The following is an 18,498-nucleotide window of genomic DNA, read 5'->3' as shown; positions in this document are numbered from 1 at the left end:
TGCACTTTGAAAGATGTGAGTATATATTACAATATATATATGCTTGCTTTTTTCTTCTTTTGTAAGAAAGGTGTTTGCATGTGAGGAATAGTTTTGAGTGAAATTATTACTGACTATTCCTAGCATTCAAATTCTTGCTTTAGGCATATATTCAAAGTGCAGTTCAAAACAGTTTATCTCAACATAATATAAGTAAAAGTGTAGTGCCGATCAGTGTATCATTTGTTTCAGTTTTCATCAGACTAAAAAAATAAAAATAAAAATGCAGTAATAGATTTAACTCTGTAAAAGCAGACATAGTCATCCAAACCTGTAGTCACCCCTGTATTTACCTTCAGATAGAATAATACAAGCTTGTAGAATTGGAAGTTTATTTGTGCATTGAGATTATTTACAGCACTTTCACTGCAAGAAACGCCTGTTGGTTCTTTAAGGAAGAGAGCCTGAACTGATCGAGGCTAAGAGATTTTTTTTTCATCCAGATTAATGTCTGTGCTCAGCATCCACAAATTTGGCTGCCTTTATTTACTTCTATATTAGTTCCAATTATGTGCAGTGTAAACCAGCTTTTTGATTAACAAAACAGCAGAGCATTGGTTAAGAACACTTAAACTTCAAAAAATCCCCCTGGGAAGTGGGCTCTGAATTGGTTAATAATGTGCAGTACTTGCTAAATTGCTGACTTCCAGATGTGGAAAATATCTTTCTTGTTTAGGACCTACGTAACCTGATTGGATTACGACAGAAGCGTCACATTGGAAGCTTTTGAGTGATGATTTAATTAACCATACAGTAGAAAGCTGTATTCTCCAGGAAATCCCTTACATATTTACATAACCAATCCCTTCAGTGCAAAGGTGGAGTCCTTTTTTAAAAATTTTATTTTAATTGCAATATCAAAAAAAAAAAAAAAAAAAAAAAAACCTTGAAAAACTTAGCCCTCAAGCAGTTTAATATCATTCTCTTTTTTCCCTAGCAAGTTCCTCTTTCTCCTTCCTTCCCCCTGCTTCCTCCTCCCTCACCACACACACACACACACACACACACACACACACACACACACACACTCTTTGTGGTGATGTGTGCGTCTACGCGTGTGCACACATATACATAGATATACATATAGATGGGCTGGAGAAAAGTCCAGAGATCATCCAACCCCATCCTCTCTCTTAGTGATCCAATTCTAAAAAATTTCGTCCAGCACACTTTTTTTGTCCAGTGGAACCCCGCACATGTTAGGACAAAAACCAGGAATCCCGATCTACATGCCCTAGGATGCAGTTCACACGCAGCATTTAGTTTCTTCATATAATTTTATTACATGGTTTTGGCATCTGAAAAGAAAAGAAAATCTTAGAGAAAAGGGCAAAGACTTTAGTGCTGGGAGCCGTGCTGAGAAATCCACACAAGTTAATGTGCATCTGAAATCTGGCCATTAGAGATATCTTTGTAAGAAGAAGAGATCTTGATTGAAGACACAGGATCTTTGCCTTTAACTTTCGGTTCCTTTGAGTGCTCCAGTTCTGTGAATGGTGTTCACCGTTTTCCGCCTTGTATCCAGTAGGATTTAGTGAAGAGGATAATGATGCCAAAGACTTGATGGTTAGGGAGGGGGGAAGTAGGGGGAGGAGGGGGAGGGAAAGGGAGGGAGGGAGGGAGAAAGGGAGGGAGAAAGGGAGGGAGGAAGGGAGGGAGGTGGAATTTCATTTCTTCCACTAAAGCGTTTGCGGAGACTTCAAGGTATAATCTATCCCAGATCCTTTCCCAGAGAGAAACTTGGCGATCACGTTTTCACATGATGCTCACGTTTAGTGCTCTTCAATTATCCCTCCCCACAAAGATAGGTGGCGCGTGTTTCAGGGTCTCGCCTCTCTTCTCTACAGAAAAGAAAAAGAAAAAAATGTCATTAGAAGAGGCGTAACACGTCAGTCCGTCCCCAGGTTTGTGTTTCCTGGAGTGGCAGAAAGAGATCAGTCCTAACCTGCCCAGCAGGAATAACGGTCCTTCCGACAACTCTTTGCAAGGCTTTTTACAATTTTCTCCAGGAGCTGCTTCTCTTCCACCTTTTCTCCCCCACACTTCGCGGCTTCTTCATGCTTTTTCTTCTCACCATTTCTGGCCAAAACTACAAACAAGACTTCGCAGGTAGGTTCTTCTTTTTCTTTACCTTATTTTTTTTTTCTTTTTGCATTGTATTTTTTCCCCTCTTTTTCTGTCGTGGTCCTTTTGGATGGTAGTTAATTCTGAAGTGAGACATGAAGTCTGAGGGCAAGAATTTCAGGTGGGCTTAGTTCTTTTAAGGAAAGCTTTTCCCTAGAGTTATCTTTCCTTTCCTCTTCTCCTCTCCCCTCTCCTTTCCCCTCCTTCTCCTCTCCTCTCTTCTTCTTCTTCTTCTTCCTTCTCTCTCTCTCTCTCTCTCTCTCTCTCTCTCTCTCTCTCTCTCTCTCTCTCTCTCACTCTCCCCCCTCACTCTTTCTTCTCTTCCTTTCCTTTCCTTTTCTTTTTCTCTTCCAAATTTTTCCCAGTACCTGCTCATCCAGGTAACTAAGGTGCATTTTGCTTCCATAGTGCTTCCATCTTTGCAAAAGTTTTATCGAAAGTGATCCAGCTAGATACAAAGTAAGTAGGTGGACATCTGCTGTCATATTGTAGCTTCTAAACCAAATCAATTACACTAAGAATCTTAAACTTTGCATGTACCTGTTAATAATTGCAAAGCAGTGGTCAATTCAGAAAGCAAATTTAGGAAAAGCCTCTCTCCCAGAAGTCGTTTCCCATCCTCTCCCATAGAAAAGGGATGTTTTCTAAGCAAAAAGTTTGCTGTTTTGTCTGCCTAGTGAGTTTCATTTCTTTATTTCATTCTTTGTGTGGATGTGTGTGAAGTAACACCCCAGCTTCTGTGATCATAAATAAAGAAGTGAAAGTAATGACTGGAACTTAGAGTCCTTTACCAAAGGGAGATGGGGGGGGGTGTCACTCCAGCTGCAAAGAAAACTGCTGTCAGGACTTTAGGATTTTAAATTAGGAGCAAATTTAAATGCTAACTAGTCACAGAAAAAAATAGAATTGTGTTTAAATGACCCCAGTATCAGTAGTCTGACATTAAGAATCCCATATCAGAGCAAAGCTCCAGCTTCTATGAATTTGTTTACACACATGCACACGCGCGCACACACACACACACACACACACACATCTACTTTTGGATTTTATATGTTCCCTCTATAAGAATGATGTAGAGATTGCTAACTTCAGAGTTATAACTAATTGGCAATGATAAAATTTAATCTTCATTTCTTCCTCATACACACTCCTACAAAACTGTTTAGCTTGTTAAACATGTATTTCTATGCAATGGACTTGTCAGGAAGGAAGACAGGCAGGCCAGCTTTAGGATCTCAAACATTTAACATGAGAGTTTCTGTAATTCATTTCCTTTTTCACAATTAAAGAATAAGAGCTCAGAAATGGGATGGGGGGAAGCAAAAAGCTTGATTGCAAAAGTCTTACTGAAAGTCTATGTTGAAGTTTAGATGCTTTCTGTGTACTTCACACCCCCCTCACCATTATCATCACCACCACTACCCCCTTTATACCTCCACCCTTCTGGGCAAATGTGTGGAAACTGATACTTGCTTTCCAGGTTTTCTGAAAAGCTTCTAGTATAGAAGTAGACAATAGGTGCTTGGGCTAAGACAGATTTTGTCCGGCAGATAAATGGTTAATTGCCCGTGTTTTACAGTTTGCATCTGTTACATCTTTTATAGCCCCCTGTTTAAACTAATCCTCAAGTCAAAGCATCTTCTCCAAGATGGACTTCTTTTCGGGATCCCTAGTATCCTCCAGATCAAGAGTTCCCTCTCTCCAAGTTCTGACAGATTTTGCTTTAAAATGCAGTCTCTCTCTCGATATATTGATATCTTTATATATTTTAGGCACAAAAGTTTACAAGCCAGAAAGGATATGACCATTTAGAAAGCTTGAAAGTATTACAGTAGTAGTTTTGATTTCTGTTTCCTTTCTTGAAAAATTATACTGTAGCTGTTTAACTGGACCAATATGAAATAGTGAAGAGAGGGAATATGGGGAGGGGGATTGAATAAATATAGTCACATCGGGGAGGGGGGATCGTACCGGGCAAAAGGCTTATAATTACTCTTATGTTAGGAGAGAAGGGAGGGGGAATCCCACCTGGGGGACAGCGTCTTGTTTAACTCCAAGAGGGTGATGGAGTGTAGGGGGTGGCGGGCGGGAGGTGGGGGGAGACTAGGCTTAACGTAATTACTGTTATCAATTTGCCTAAGTGTGCTGCGTGTGTGTATGTGTTTTCCTTTGAAAAAAAATCTCCTGAAAACAAGTTACAATGTTGGTCTAAAGTACTTTTCGGAGGAAATGGTCCGCCTAGCATTGAGTCAAACAGCCTACTGTAAAACCCTGTGCATTCCCTCATACGGTCATGAGTTATGACTCATTTTGAAGATGTAATTCTTGTCTCTGATCTCCTTTGCTGGTGCAATACACAAAACATTAACAAACACAAAGCTACTCGGCCAGGGGAAGAAGTTTAGTTTTGTTTTCAACCCCGGCGAGTCCTTTTGGGTGCGTGGATGGGTTCTTTTCGGGTGAATATTTGGGCTCCCTTTGGCGCCCTGCATTTAAATGGGATATACCAATGCCCACATTGTTGCTGTGTTTGGTTGTTAGATAGAGTCTGCGTGCTGCTGAATCAGGGAGCCGAGTCCATGCGAACTGCCTGCCATCTGATCCACTCTTATCAATGAAGCAGCAGATCATGGCGGATGGCCCCAGGTGTAAGAGGCGAAAACAAGCCAATCCAAGAAGGAAAAACGGTAAGAAAAACCCTGAATCAAACTTTTCCTTTCGACTCCACTAGAGAGGGAGAGGGAGAAGGAGGAAAAATAAGCAGCAGCAGCAGCAGCAGCAGCAGCCGCCCCGGGGTTTGCTGGCGATCGCTTTTCTATGTGGCCGAGGAGAGATCCGCCTGTTGTATATTTCTGGAGGGGGAGAGAGAGTTCAAGGAAGTCCCGGGGAAAGTGAGTGTCAAAGAAACCGGGGGTTCCTAGACCCTTCTCCTGGACTACATCTCCTCTTTGCTTCTCCCACCCCCCACCCCCACCCCACCCTCACATCCTCTTCTTCCTCTTCTCTCACCGCTCCCCCCACCCCCACCCCTCTCGACCTCTTTGGAGTCTCCGATCCAGTGGGCAGAGTACCAAATCTTAGGACTTTCTTCAGATTTACTGAGTATTTTTGAAAGAAAAAAAAAAAGAAAAGGAGAGAGAGAGAGAGAGAGAGAGAGAGAGAGAGAGAGAGAGAGAGAGAGAGAGAGAGAGAATGAATCTGAGAGCTAGAGCCCCGTTAGCTGAGCCTTAGGAATACAGAAAGTTTCTTGACTGACTGAGTCCTCCTTTACAAGTTTCTCTCTCTCTCTCTCTCTCTCTCTCTCTCTCTCTCTCTCTCTCTCTCTCTCTCTCTCTCTCTCTCTCTCTCTCTTTCACCGCCCGTCCCCCCCCCCCCCCCACTCCGCTCAACTAACGGTCCTGGGTTTCTTTTGCCAGTGTCCCTGTCCCTCTTCAAAGCTCTGCCCAGGACCCTGCTAACTCTATCACTCTGCGTGTGTGTCTATGTGTGTATGTACGTATCTCTCCTTTTTAATGTGATTGCTTTTACAACGGCAGGATATGTAAGACTCTTAGAGACCAAAGGCACTTTCCGGCCAGTTTTCATGTCAAGATCACCCTAGCTCTAGCGCCTTATAGTAGGGAAAGAGATTTGGAGAGCATGGGGGAGAGGGGAATAAAAACACGCCAGCGGTTAGAGGGGGAGGAGAGAAAATAAGTGGAGGGATGGTGTGTGTGTGTGTGTGTGTGTGTGTGTGTGTGTGTGTGTGTGTGAGAGAGAGAGAGAGAGAGAGAGAGGAGAGAGAGAGAGAGAGAGAGAGAGAGAGAGAGAGAGAGAGAGAGAGAGAGAGGAGAGAGAGAGAGAGAGAGAAGGAAGGAAGAAAAAAGGAAAGGGGGTGACATTTCAATAGGTCCATTTTTTTTTTTTCTTAAAGACTGGCCATTGCCCGAAACAAATCGTGGGAATGAAAAGGAAAAGTGATTGGCATTAAGGGTTGAGGGAGATTGGGGGATGGGAGATGCGTGAGGAAGAAGGAGTGAGACCATGACAGGAGAATGGTGGAAGAGAATACTTACTTTTTCAAAAATATGAAATGAAACTTCTCCAATGTAATCATAATAATACAGATAAAACAATTTGTCTAGTCGCCCATGATTGCCCTCTCCCCTGGTCTCTGCAGTCTACAGAGAGACTGAACTCAATGGGACGTGGTGTTCTGGACTGAGCTCACAATTTGGCTGCTTCTCCTTTGGTGTGGGGTTCTGTCCCTCCCTAGTTTCTCCACTGCTTCCGTAGTCGAAAGCCCCCCCACCCACCCCCTCCCAAAGCCCTGAATGGACTTCCCGGCCCCACTTTCAGCAACTTTCCTCTAGAGATCAGGAGAAATGAAGACAATTGTATGAACCTCAATCCCTTTCCTTAAAGCTGAGCTACAGAATTTAAGTAGAGACTGGGGTGTGGGATGTGGGGTGTGGAGGGAGAATAACACAAAGAGAAGAGAATTTTTGATTGGAGACAAATGATCCTGTCTTTCTCTCTCTAGGTTTTGTGCGTGCGTGTGTGTCTTTTTCTTGTTGTGGCGGAGGTGTCGAGCCATATGGGGGAGTGATAGAGGAATTTTAGTCAGAAACTGTTCGTTATGTTACACTGGCTTTTCCCTTTGTGCTGTCTTTGATTTATTTGCTTGGCTTTAATATTACCCCCCCAAAAAAAATCAAAACAAAACAAAACACAAGTAAAATAATATATTCAGAGGAGATTTCCCAGGATCTGTTCCGACTACCTCTTTTAAGTCTTGTGGGGTTTTCCCCCATTTTTCCTTACTCTTGTGTCTGTCATTATTTAAGGTGGTCTTCACACTGGAGACTTCCCCTTTCCTCATCTCTGGGTAATTTAGTAGACACTAAAATTACACGTAATGTTCCCCTCTCCTCTCTTGTGTTTCTTCTGTTCTTTTTATTAAATGTTGGTTATTGATTTTCTAAAATCAATGTCTGTTGTGGGGCTTTTTTTCACCCTTACAAGTATCTAAAGCACGTTGCTGATCAACTGGATAACAAAAGCTTTGTGTCAAGGAGTCTTTTTTTTTTTTCTTATGTAAAACAATCATTTTTTTTAGAGAAAAGAGGATGAAATTTAAAGCGACGTTTCCAGGAGTGCTCTTTTGCAGTAAAGACTATTTTGAGTGTTTATTTCTTGTCCCTTCCTCCTCCCACCCCCTTTTCTTGGTTTAGATATAGAAAACTAGTTTAGCCTTTCAGTTAATGTAAAGGTATAACATAGGTCTGTGAAAAGTATATTACCTGGTTCATGTTTTCTAAAAACAATTTAATAGAAAGGGAAGAGGAAGGGACTATATGGAGACTCTGCAGGTGGAACAGATAATGAGTATAATGTGTAGCAGTAGCTATAATAAGCAATCTTAAGGGGCAAATATGAACCTGAATGACATTTCTATTGCCACTCAAAAAAATGTCTTGTATGTTCAATAACTTGGGAAATCCAAAACACTCTGGGGAAGAAAGTTTAATTGCAAATTTCAAGTATATTCTCAAGACCTTGAAAACTTAATCTAAAGTCTGTACATTAGCTATATAGTTTTCCAACTCACCCCTTACTTAGTGTCTTTCTTCAATTAATTAATTGGAAAGATATAGTTTGTTCTTCCAGTGCTTTTCTTTGTGTTTAATAATTTGTTTCTTCCTGCCTGAGCAATGTCCTGGTTTTGAGAAGCAGGTAGAAGAGTTTTTCATTTTCTCTCTAGTCAAGCACGTATCCAATGCCTTTCCCTTTGGGAATTGCCAGGATTTATCTGAACTGAGTGGATTTTTCTTCTCTCCTGGATTCATGGAAAGGATGTCACTTCTGAGCTTGTGTCTTTGCTGATAACACTAAATATGATGATGCTTATCAAAATCATATAGAAATTCCTGGAAAGGAATAATAATAATAACAACAAGAATAGAAATAGAAACTGAAAAAAATGGTCAAAGAGTAACCTAGGATAGTATGGTGTGTGTGTGTGTGTGTGTGTGTGTGTGTGTGTGTGTGTGTGTGTGTGTGTTAATGAAGTCAACAATGTATAAATAGAATAAATCAACTAGGAGATAAATGTGTGCTCTTGTTTGTTCATTTGAAAGGATGCTTGGTGGAAACACGGATTGGATGACAATGCTAACTAAAATTGTTAAAAAGCAAACTTAAAGAGTTAGAAGAAATTAAGTCTACCAAGTGAGAGGAAAAGGAATCTACAATCTAAGCTTCAGTATTCTCCAGAAGAACTAGGTGAATCAGGACTTAGCAGGGAACTGTTGGGAAAGAATATCAGAATAAAGTTAATCCAAAGCAGGAAATATCCAGTTTTTTCCCCCCTCCACCTAAAAAGATGAAATCTATTCCCAGAAAATAAGATGTGGAAGAGAAAAGTGGGAGTAGGGGTAAGAGGAAAGGAGTCGAAATGCGAGGAGCCGGCAGACAGGAATGTGTGTCGGTTTCAGCAAAGTTCAGTCAGATGATCCCCAGTCGCCTGACTCACTTTGTAACACTTTCACTGAATCGGGAGGGGGGAAAAAATCCAACCTTCCCCACCCCACCCCCACTTTTAATTCCTCTGATTACACCGCACTATCTTCATACAACATTCTTATAGGAAGATTTCACTGGAACGGAGGTGCCCAGGTCTTGCCTGCCACCAAAGCAGCAGTAGCAACTTGCAAAGTTTGCTTCTGCCTTTGCCCCCGTTTACTGCAGCGGATTCATTGGAGATGCTCTTGCTTCCTCTTATGCTTCACGTAGAGCCTGAAACTAAGGAGAAGCACAAGTATTCCTTTCCTCTTTCCTCAAGCCCCCTACCAAAAGACTTACATACGTTCTTTAAGAAAGACACAAAAATAGACAGCTATTTTTTTAATAGGGAATAAAATTGTTACTTGCAAACCAAAATTTGTTTTTCAAAAAAAAAAAAGGGAAGGGAGGAAGGGAGAGAAGGAAGGAAGGAAGGAAGGAAGGAAGGAAGGAAGGAAGGAAGGAAGGAAGGAAGGAAGGAAGGAAGGAAGGAAGGAAGGAAGGAAGGAAGGAAGGAAGGAAGGAAGGGAAGAAAGAGAAAGGGAGGAAAGAAGGAAGAAAGAAGAAAGAGGGAAAGAAGAAAGGAAGAAAAGGAGGGAGAGAGGGAGGGAAGGAAAGAGGTAAGGATAAAAAAGAGCAAAGAAAGGAAGGAAGGAATAAAAAGTAGTCTGATTTTTCTCCAAAGTTTCAGTAAAAAGCTGTCTTTGATTTCTTTAGCATCTTATTTTCAATGGTAAAGAAAAGGATAAAGTTCAGTGCGTTTGCTCCAAAAGGGAATAGAAAGCAAACCGGCATAATATTGCTTATTAACACTCACCCCCACCTACCCATTCTGATCTACCAAAACGGAGTACCAAATAGTAACAGTGTGTTGAGGTGAGAGTGGGGAGATATAAGAAAGAAAGGGGTGATGGTGGAAGAAAATCTTGCCTTCTTTCAAAGATGCGTAAATGAAAAGGAAAAAGATGAGATGAAGGGTTTTCCTGCATGTTAAGATGAAGTTTAGATGTAGTTGAAAAAAATACAGAACAAGGCAGAAAAGTTTTTTTTTTTCTTTTTTTTCTTTTAAAAAATTTCAGGTGGTCCAGACATATAGCCGTCAGTTGAGACCTCACCCATCCCTGGTTATCTTTACCAGTGTGAAAATCCCTTGGAAGTAGATTACTTTTAAAGTTGATTAGCTTATAAGGAAATGCTTTACTGACTCCTAAAGCAATGAGACGATACTTGGTATTAAAATACCAATTCTTAGTGAGCTCCAAAGATATTCGTCTTCATCTTTTTTTCTGTATGTAAATTCTTCTGGAAGTTTTGATGTGGTACTCACAAGGTTGGGACTTTGCATCCAGACTCATTTCTTAATCTTTCACCAATTTGGAGAAACTGAATTTGGATGGCATACCCTTTTGCAGCAGAGTGCTGCATAGCCACTAGCCTGGTGACAATTTGATCCTGATGATCTATCTCTTGAGAGTAAGGTTAGAGCTATGAATTTTAAACTTTAAATTTCCCCTTGTTACTTAAAAAAAAAAAATGAATTGAAATTACAAAGTCTTTCTTTAAAAAAAAAAAATAAAACAAGATTAAAGTTCCTTGCTAAAGAAATACTTATACATAAGAAACTGCTAAAAGTTTAAAAAGTATCAAGAGATTTAAAAGGAGTCTAATGCTATATTGAGAATATTTCCTATTTTTAAAATGCGTCTCTCCTGAAGGTAGAAAAAGAGTGTGTTGGTTGTTCTATAGCAATGCCGCATTCAACCCAAGAAATAGGAAATTCTTTTCCTCACAACAGTTTTTGGCATCTGCATTATTCCAATGCTTTTAAGGTGCATTTTCCTCTGTGTGAAAGAGAACTCTTTGTCCTTTTTTCTCCCAACACCATGGCTTCCCAAGGTAGACACTATTTTGTGCCTGTCACATAGAAAGGGAGTGCAGGTTTGCAGTGCTCACAGACAATTGATTGTCTGCCCTAATGTGTTTCATTTACATGTTTATAACGTCAATAGTGCTGGGGTGTCCACTGTACCATTCATTCCAGCATTCCCACAAGGGTGCAATTGTCTGAATGGCCAAGTCAGACACCTTTTTGATTGCTCTTTAGTGGTCTTTTTCGAGTAAAGAGAAAAAAGATAGAAATCTGTGATGCAGAAACACTAGTTGAAAATATAAAGAATTAAATGTTACCATTAAAGTAGATGTTAAAATGGATGAAAATCTGCTTATTAACAAAGATGTGAGAATTTTAAAAAATAAAATCAGCAAGGATTAAACTCCATCAAGATATTCCCTTGTTCCTCGAAGTATCTCTTTAAAAAAAAAAAAAAAGTACTTTAACACAAAATGTGACTTTGGGGTTTTTTAAATCATTAAGAATCTAGGCATGTTCTATTTATTTTTATATTGCTCAAATTTGTAAATCACGTATATGTATATATTTACACAATTCTGTTTATGCCAATACTATCAGCTTGTCTCTTGGAAAATCTATTGAAAGAATATTTAGATTGTAGAAAGTGTAAACTTTTAAAAGTAAGATCCAAGTATTTCTTCAACAAACATTTTAATGAAAATGATGCTAATCACAACTTTCTGGAAGCATTTAACTTAAATCACTGTTTTAAAATATTTTTATCTTAGGTGACAGTCATGTTATTTTGTTAGTGGTCAACAGAGTGGAAATAGGAGTTACAAAGTAAATAAAACATTGCTTTTTGAGGTGTGCTGTATTTTTTTAATACTTTATGCATACATTATGTATCCCTTGAGAGAGGTGAAAGGCAATTGTGCCCATATATATGTATCTATCCTTTTACAAAGGAAATTTTATCTTCAACAATGCAAGAGTAGCCCATAGTTCATTCCTTAATTATGCATATATGGGATAGAAATGGACACACCTGTAAAAAAAAAAAATCTGGCGTATTTCAGATCATGGTTAAAATTTATGGCTAATCTAGCTGCTAGACTTAATACAAATTGGTCTCTTTAATTGTTCTCTGTGGTCCATGAGGAGAGAACACACTAACTCTTGCAGCTTCTGATGGGAAATAAACAGGGGGGAAAAACTTTTATAATTTTGTAGTAAATTAAGGGGGGGGCAATCTCCGGTCTGTGGAAAGATTTTTGCCTCCCAGGGTAGACATACACAGTAGATGCACCGTTAGCTGAACCCCTGACACGGCGGTCTTTTGAATGCCTTAGGTATGATTTCACTTTCGCTCACATCAATGCTGACCTGAATGCCTTTCATATCTGATCCGCTGTGTCTCTCCCAGTAAACATCCCCTGAGGGGAGAACAAAGAAAGGAGCTCTTCTTCTTCTTAATCACAATTCAGCCCTTTCACCGCCGGCAGGCTACATTTGCATTCTGCCACAGAAAGCCAAGATGAAAAGAAAAAAAAAAAAAAAAAGAGGGAGAGAGAGAGAGAAAGAGAGAGAGAGAGAGAGAGAGAGAGAGAGAGAGAGAGAGAGAGAGAGAGAGGAGAGAGAGAGAGAGAGAGAGAGAGAGAGAGAGAGAGAGAGAGAGAGAAGGTGGGGGGGGGGAGCAGAGGGTGGAGGCAGAGTAAAATAACTTAGGTGTTTGTCGCTGTTTGTTGGGCTTCCCCTAGTTACAAGCCTTATATAGCTTATGCTCTACCAAGCCTTGGCTCTTCTGACAGGCATATAGTGTTACAAGATGGCATGCCTGTACTATTCATGGCCACTCGCTCTAACACTTGAGGTAAAAAGTGTCAGGGAGGGATCAAATTTTACTCTGAGAAGCCTGTTCTACTTAGGGTCAGGTGTGTGGACTTTCAGCTCTTGACTGCTGCCCATTATTTTGTTTTAATTACTATTATTGTTTACCCACAGTGACCTGGAAGGTGAGGGGAGTGGGATGTGTGGGAGGGGAAAGGAAGAGCAAGAAGACATTGAGGGAGGAGAAAGGAGGGAAACCTTGTCTCTAGATAAAGGTGGCAGCCAGAAGTGCTTCTTGGATTTAGTTCTGGTGGTGGGTGTCTATATTGGGGGCTGGGGGAAAGGGACAAATATATCCAGCCGAATCAGTGCTAATTCCTAGGGAAAACTGGAAAAGGTTTTCCTCTTGTTGTTATTATTATTAAACTTTTCGTGACAATTCATATTTTCAAGTGGAGGAGGGGAAGGTAGCGAAGGAATCCTCAGATAAATCAAAAAGGAAGAAGAGGGGAAAACCACCAAAAAAGACCTTTTTGGGGGGGGGCGTTGTTCTATTTTAAAAAGCTTGAGGGCTGAGAAGTGCCACAATTTTCACACCTTCATTGTACTTTTTTTTTCCAATTTTTTAAGGATGTTTAACATTTGTGAGATGACAGCCTTTTGGTATCTCAAACTGGGTAGTTTAAAATTTGGGGGGATTTGGTGCTATTCACTTTCTCCTGTAAGAGAAAGTTTATTCATAAAGAGTCCCTGCTTACTGGGAGCTGTTTAAACCCTTCCAGGCAGACCTGTCAGATTTTACTGTGTTATTTGCCTCCACTTGCAACATGTAAAAGTAACATGCAGTTAATGGTATTGGAATGAAACCATAGTAAGAGCAGAAATCTTACGTGACAAGTTTTCAGCTGCACTATCTTTCTACCAAACTGTCAGTTTTCTAAAACCACTTTTAAGATACCAACAGTTTTTCATCCGCAATTAGATTAAACACACTAAAAACAACTTTGGGAGAGCAATCTACTAAAATAGCAGTATGAACAATCTCAAACAGGGACAGATATTTTCCAATAGCTGTTGTGGCAGATTTCACTTATAAGCAAAACTAAACGAGATGTTACTAGTTGAACAGAAGCATGTGACACAGATTCCTGATTTTTTCCCAGAAGATTTATAGAACTTACAAAAAGAGATTATCTCTATACCTTCTACACACACACACACACACACACACACACACACACACACACACACCAAACATCCACCCCCACCCCCATGACCCAAGCAATGAAGGATTTAGGCAGATTTACTTCAGTAAACACCTTTGGACACTTGGGGGAAAGTAGGAGTCTGTTTGCAAAAGGAGGCTTTTGTTAAGTAAGGTGCTGGGATAATTCTTTACCAGGCAGCTGTGATATTAACCTACCCTGTAATGCTGGAAAACTGTTTAACTCTTAGAGTACCTTACACTTTCACTCAGCAGATAAGATTCAGATTCCTGAAGAGTCTCTAGATTCTACTTCTAGAAATTTATTGCTGAAACAAGTCTAGTATCTTGTTGACATGAAAACTATTTAAGCGATACTTTTACTTTTAAAATGTGGTTTAGTTGAGTTGGACTTAGTTATATCAATAGGCCTCCAAATTATATTTTATCAAATGATATTTTTTTCATTTGAGTGGCAGCACATGACCTCAAGTAGGAGGCATTAAAAAAATCCAATGTATACTTTAGAAAAGTTATTTTTATTTCTAGTTTGTTAAATATTGGGAGAATTTGGAAAAAAAAATAAGGCAGCTAGGAGGAATCTAGGATTCAAGATTTCTCAGAGCTGCAAAGGACAATAAGGGATTGCTACAAGGCATGTGAAAAAGAAGATGTGCTATAAACTTGATAACCTGTATGAGTCCATTTTTTTTGACAGTCACACTATCTCTATATTCACATCTTATTAAAAGGGGGAAGTACAGCATATCTTTCAAAGCTTAGGAGGTCATATGAACTTCCACTTGCATGGTGTCAGAACTGTCCGTTACCAAACTGAAGATTTACATTGCTTTAATCTAGAATTATAAGAGGAAGGAGTTAATGTTATTTTTGCTGGGCATAAGAATAACTTTACAGGTGTTGCATTTTGGTTTAAATAAGATTGCCTTATTTAGTTAGAAAAAAAAGTGTAGGTGTCACTGTGAGAGCAGCCACAAATGTGTGAGAAAGTAAAGGGTATGAGACATGACAGAATTAAAGGTGTTTGCTATGTTGTTACACCGTGTGTCAAGCTGCAAGCTCCCTTTGTCACAGCCTCCTGGTGATTTGACAGCGCAGATCCACTTCCCTTGTAGGTGATACAGCATTTTTTAACTGGAGTTATAAATATGGTGTACCCTTCCTATTGCACCCTGCCTCCCTAACCCATTGAATTCCATTAAAAAGCATCTTGCTCTAAAATATAATGAACAAACACCCTTATAGAAGGGGGTTCTGCACTCAAAAGTCCCAGAGTACCGCCAGCATTACAGTAGCTGGCATTGACTGTTGTTTGGCGAGAATGCCTTCTGCCAAATCATCCAATAATTAAGTTTTATGTTATTTGTATGAACGACCAAGCATGCAGTATTCCTTTGCAAATCAAAGGAAGGCTTAAAATTCATTTTTGGACACTCTCAGACCATGGTCAGGTCACAGTTTGGGGCCTGAATTAAACTGATCTCATTCATGATCTAATTGAGCTTGGCAAAACCTTAGCAGTAGCAGTAGCACACAAATATAAATCAAAGAGCAAAATTGAGTAAATCATATCCTTTGCTAGAAATCTATCTCTGAATTATTCTGTGATTGCCAACACTGAAGTTAAACTTTGTACTCTCTCAGCAATAGTGGAGAGCCCTGCATTTCTCTTAGTCTCCCGATAGGAAAATAGAAGAACAGAAAGGAAGAGAAAGATGATGATGAGCATCTCATCAAATAAGATTGGGGAAAACCCAAAAGAGTATAAAAAGATAATCACTAATCAGAATCATAGTCATCGATAGTGGGTATTGCATGCTGTATTATTGCAAAACTTAGAGACTTCTAAAATAGTGTCCAAAAGAATAAGAAATAAGGGTGGCTACTTAAGAGGTATAGATGAAGTAAATGTTCCAAGACAGAACTCATTTAAATCTCTTTCCTTTGTACAACTGAGGATTGTAATTGTCATAATAATTCATCATTATCACAAATTTATTTATATTACTGGTCTGAGTTTGAGTTGTGATGGTGAGATTTGAAGTAGCTATTTGAGATTAGAGTATAAAAGGGAAATGTTTAGCTTCCACACTTAAGTTACCTTTCATTTTTCTCACTGCTGTGTAATTAAGAGTCCAGATGACTCTTCTTTTATCTAAATATAATCCCTGGAATTAAATGTCATGTCCTACTGTAAATTACCCACTTACAAATTCTCTGTCCCTTTTTCTTGCTTTATACAAGTTATTACAATTTGTTTTTAAAACCTCATATTTATTATTTGATAACTAAATTAAGAACTTTAAAAGTTTTAAGTTACACAAACTATAATGAAATGTTTAAACCATTCAACTAAATTGGTGTAGAATTAGTTATTTTAGAAGACATATTTAAAGATATTCATTAAGAATCAAGTGTTCAAAGCAATCTACAAAATAATATCAGAAGAAATCTAGTTCTTGTCAAGGGATATTTAACTCTAATGTTTGATTCTCTGTGAAATATGTCATCATTGATGATATGATATTCTACTTATATAATATTCCTAGTTATTGGTCCCATTTCCTCAAATAAAAACTGTTCCTTGTATCTCATCATGTTGATATCACGTCTTCATTTTCTGTAACTAGCACAGTACCTGGTGCACAGTAGAAACTTATTTATTATGTGTATTGATTGACTGAATGATAATTCTTTTATTTGGGGGATGAAAAAGGCAAGCTTGACAAGGTAATGGTTAAGGAAAGGGCTTGATAATAATAGATCAATGGATTGAGATATCATGGCATCTCTCATCTACGATGTAGTTTTTTTAACTTCTGAATATATTTCAGCAATTTTAGATAGTGAGATCCAAGTTACTTTTAATAGCATTCCTATGACAATCATCATTTGTCAGCCCAAATTACATTTGTGGTGTTTGATGTTTGAGGAACCATATTCAAAGAAACTTTACTATTTGCTTTTTCTTTCTAGAGTTAGTTACTATTTTAAACAAAAAGCACATTAATGGAAGCATTTTACTTAATGAGATTTTGTACTTTTGAGGGATAAAATTTTATATATGATTAACTCAAATTACTTTCAATAGAGACATTTTTAAGTGGAGAAATAACCTTTCAGACAATCGATGTCCTCTGAGATAGTTGAATCCTCACACATATAGCACACACACACACGCTTGCATATGTGTGCACATACATACACAAACAAGCTTACTCATTACATATGTACATACACACCCATACATACAAACACATATTAAATGAAAACTACTAATGTTTTCTCACAGTAACTACTATTCAAGTTGCATTTATAGGAAAATTAGAGAAAAGTATTGTCAGAGGAAATCCATCAATGGAGACTTCTAATTGGTGAGGTTTGTTGTCAAAAGAGGCCTCAGTTACCAATGATTTTCATGACTGTCTTATCGTTTAGGTGTATTACTCATTTAGAGTTTAAGTGTAATTCACTACTGTGTTCATTTGGATCACCTCCTTCTTCAATATCACTAACAATGGAATAGATTAAAGCAAATTGTTTGCAAATTGTTAAATTTTATTTTAAAATATTATATAAAGATGTTATTTCAAAGCCATCTTTAAATATTAAAATAAAAGTTTAAAATTACACTGATCATTAAGAAATGTGTAGAGTTTTACACTAGTATAGATAGTGTAAGGTAGCTTTGCCCTGTGAAACCCAGACCACAAATGATACGTGTCAGTAGGTTCTTTGATAGGGCTTCTGGCCACAGTGTTTTTGTGCTGTCAAACTGCGATGTCGAACAAACACCTCCTCTGGGACAGAGTGATAAATGCAGAGACAGGCTGGCTTCAGCCAGTCTCAGCAATCTCTTCAACTCGCCCCTCCTTTACCCCCTACCACCCAACTACCACTCCACTCCTCACAAACCAGTAACCCTCCCTTACCCCTTTCTTTACCTGAGATTGACATTTATGCAGAGGTACCTAGGGAATTCCAAAGTGTCAAGACTGAATAATTATCAATACTCCCTGGTTCTTATGAACCAGAACTTCAAAACTTCAAAGTCCTTTCTTGGTAGGTTGTAGCTAGTCTCTTCCAATCTAGCCAAAATGATCCTTAAAACTTTAGTCATCTTATAAATTTGTCTACCCTCACTTAATCATTTGAAATCACGTTGCTTTCTTTCTCCCCTACATTCCCCACTATATTTACTTTGCTATATTCCTATAAGCTTATCAGACAAAATAAACTAAAAATTTCCTTTAAACATATAATTACAAAATAACTCATTCCACACTTTCCAGCATTTTATTGGGATTGAAAATTTCTAATTTTTTTTTAATCTTACCTATTATTCTTTTAACAAAAACCTGTTTACTGTTCTTTTTGGATTTTGGTTGCTGTTGAGTGATTCTTTTTTCTCTTGACATTAAATGAGTTGCCATCCTCTACTTCTGCAATCTCGAAGAAATAGATAAAGCATTATATTTTTTTCCTGCTCGTATTTTAAAGCAGTGATCCTGACAGCAGTACTATTATTGCACTTTATGTGTTAGTAGATGTTTGCTGTTGCTAGTTACAGCAACACTTATCATAAGACAGCAAGAAAAGAGTAGTCCCTGGTAATTAAAGTAATGAAATATTCATTTACTCTACCTTTTCAGTAGTCTCACAAATTAGGCTGCTACATTTAATGCCTGCACTGCCTCTGTTTTTATTATAATGGCAGCTTTCGCATCTGCAATTAGGACTAATTCTGACAGTTACAATTTCTGAGGGATGGTAAACAGTGAACGAGATGTGCAGCAGTGGTATTACACGTGAAAAGCCCTTGTCTCTTTAACCTTGTTGTTTTTTTTCTCGCAGAGGTTACCTTTTCCCGATGGTGCAAAAT

At 38.6% G+C, this 18,498-nt stretch overlaps 1 protein-coding gene and 1 long non-coding RNA gene across 4 annotated transcripts in view; one reads left to right on the top strand and one right to left on the bottom strand.

The window, feature by feature from the left end:
• The first annotated feature begins 1,086 nt into the window (after positions 1-1,086).
• ZEB2 (zinc finger E-box binding homeobox 2) overlaps positions 1,087-18,498 on the top strand; it is a 148,525-nt gene continuing 131,113 nt past the window's right edge. The window contains exons 1-3 of one of the 2 annotated variants that reach the window (XM_051985826.1): positions 1,087-1,605; positions 1,887-2,148; positions 4,708-4,853. In XM_051985826.1, coding sequence (XP_051841786.1) covers positions 4,781-4,853 — 73 coding nt within the window. In that variant the 5' untranslated portion in view covers positions 1,087-1,605; positions 1,887-2,148; positions 4,708-4,780. Of the gene's footprint in view, positions 1,606-1,886; positions 2,149-4,505; positions 4,603-4,707; positions 4,854-18,498 lie in introns of those variants that run through there. The other variant, XM_051985827.1, reaches the window with a different exon arrangement.
• Positions 1,298-4,099, bottom strand: LOC127554378 (uncharacterized). 2 transcript variants are annotated; one of them, XR_007951959.1, is made up of 3 exons: positions 2,704-4,099; positions 2,532-2,611; positions 1,298-2,265 (listed from the first exon to the last, which is right to left on the bottom strand). It is a non-coding gene; the product is annotated as an uncharacterized LOC127554378 (long non-coding RNA). The 2 variants fall into 2 exon arrangements; XR_007951958.1 differs by lacking the exon at positions 2,704-4,099 and having other exon boundaries at positions 2,532-2,697.

The sequence above is a fragment of the Antechinus flavipes genome, chromosome 3 (assembly GCF_016432865.1).
Source record: "Antechinus flavipes isolate AdamAnt ecotype Samford, QLD, Australia chromosome 3, AdamAnt_v2, whole genome shotgun sequence".
Taxonomy (NCBI): domain Eukaryota; kingdom Metazoa; phylum Chordata; class Mammalia; order Dasyuromorphia; family Dasyuridae; genus Antechinus; species Antechinus flavipes.
This window is presented reverse-complemented; position numbering and strand designations above follow the sequence as displayed.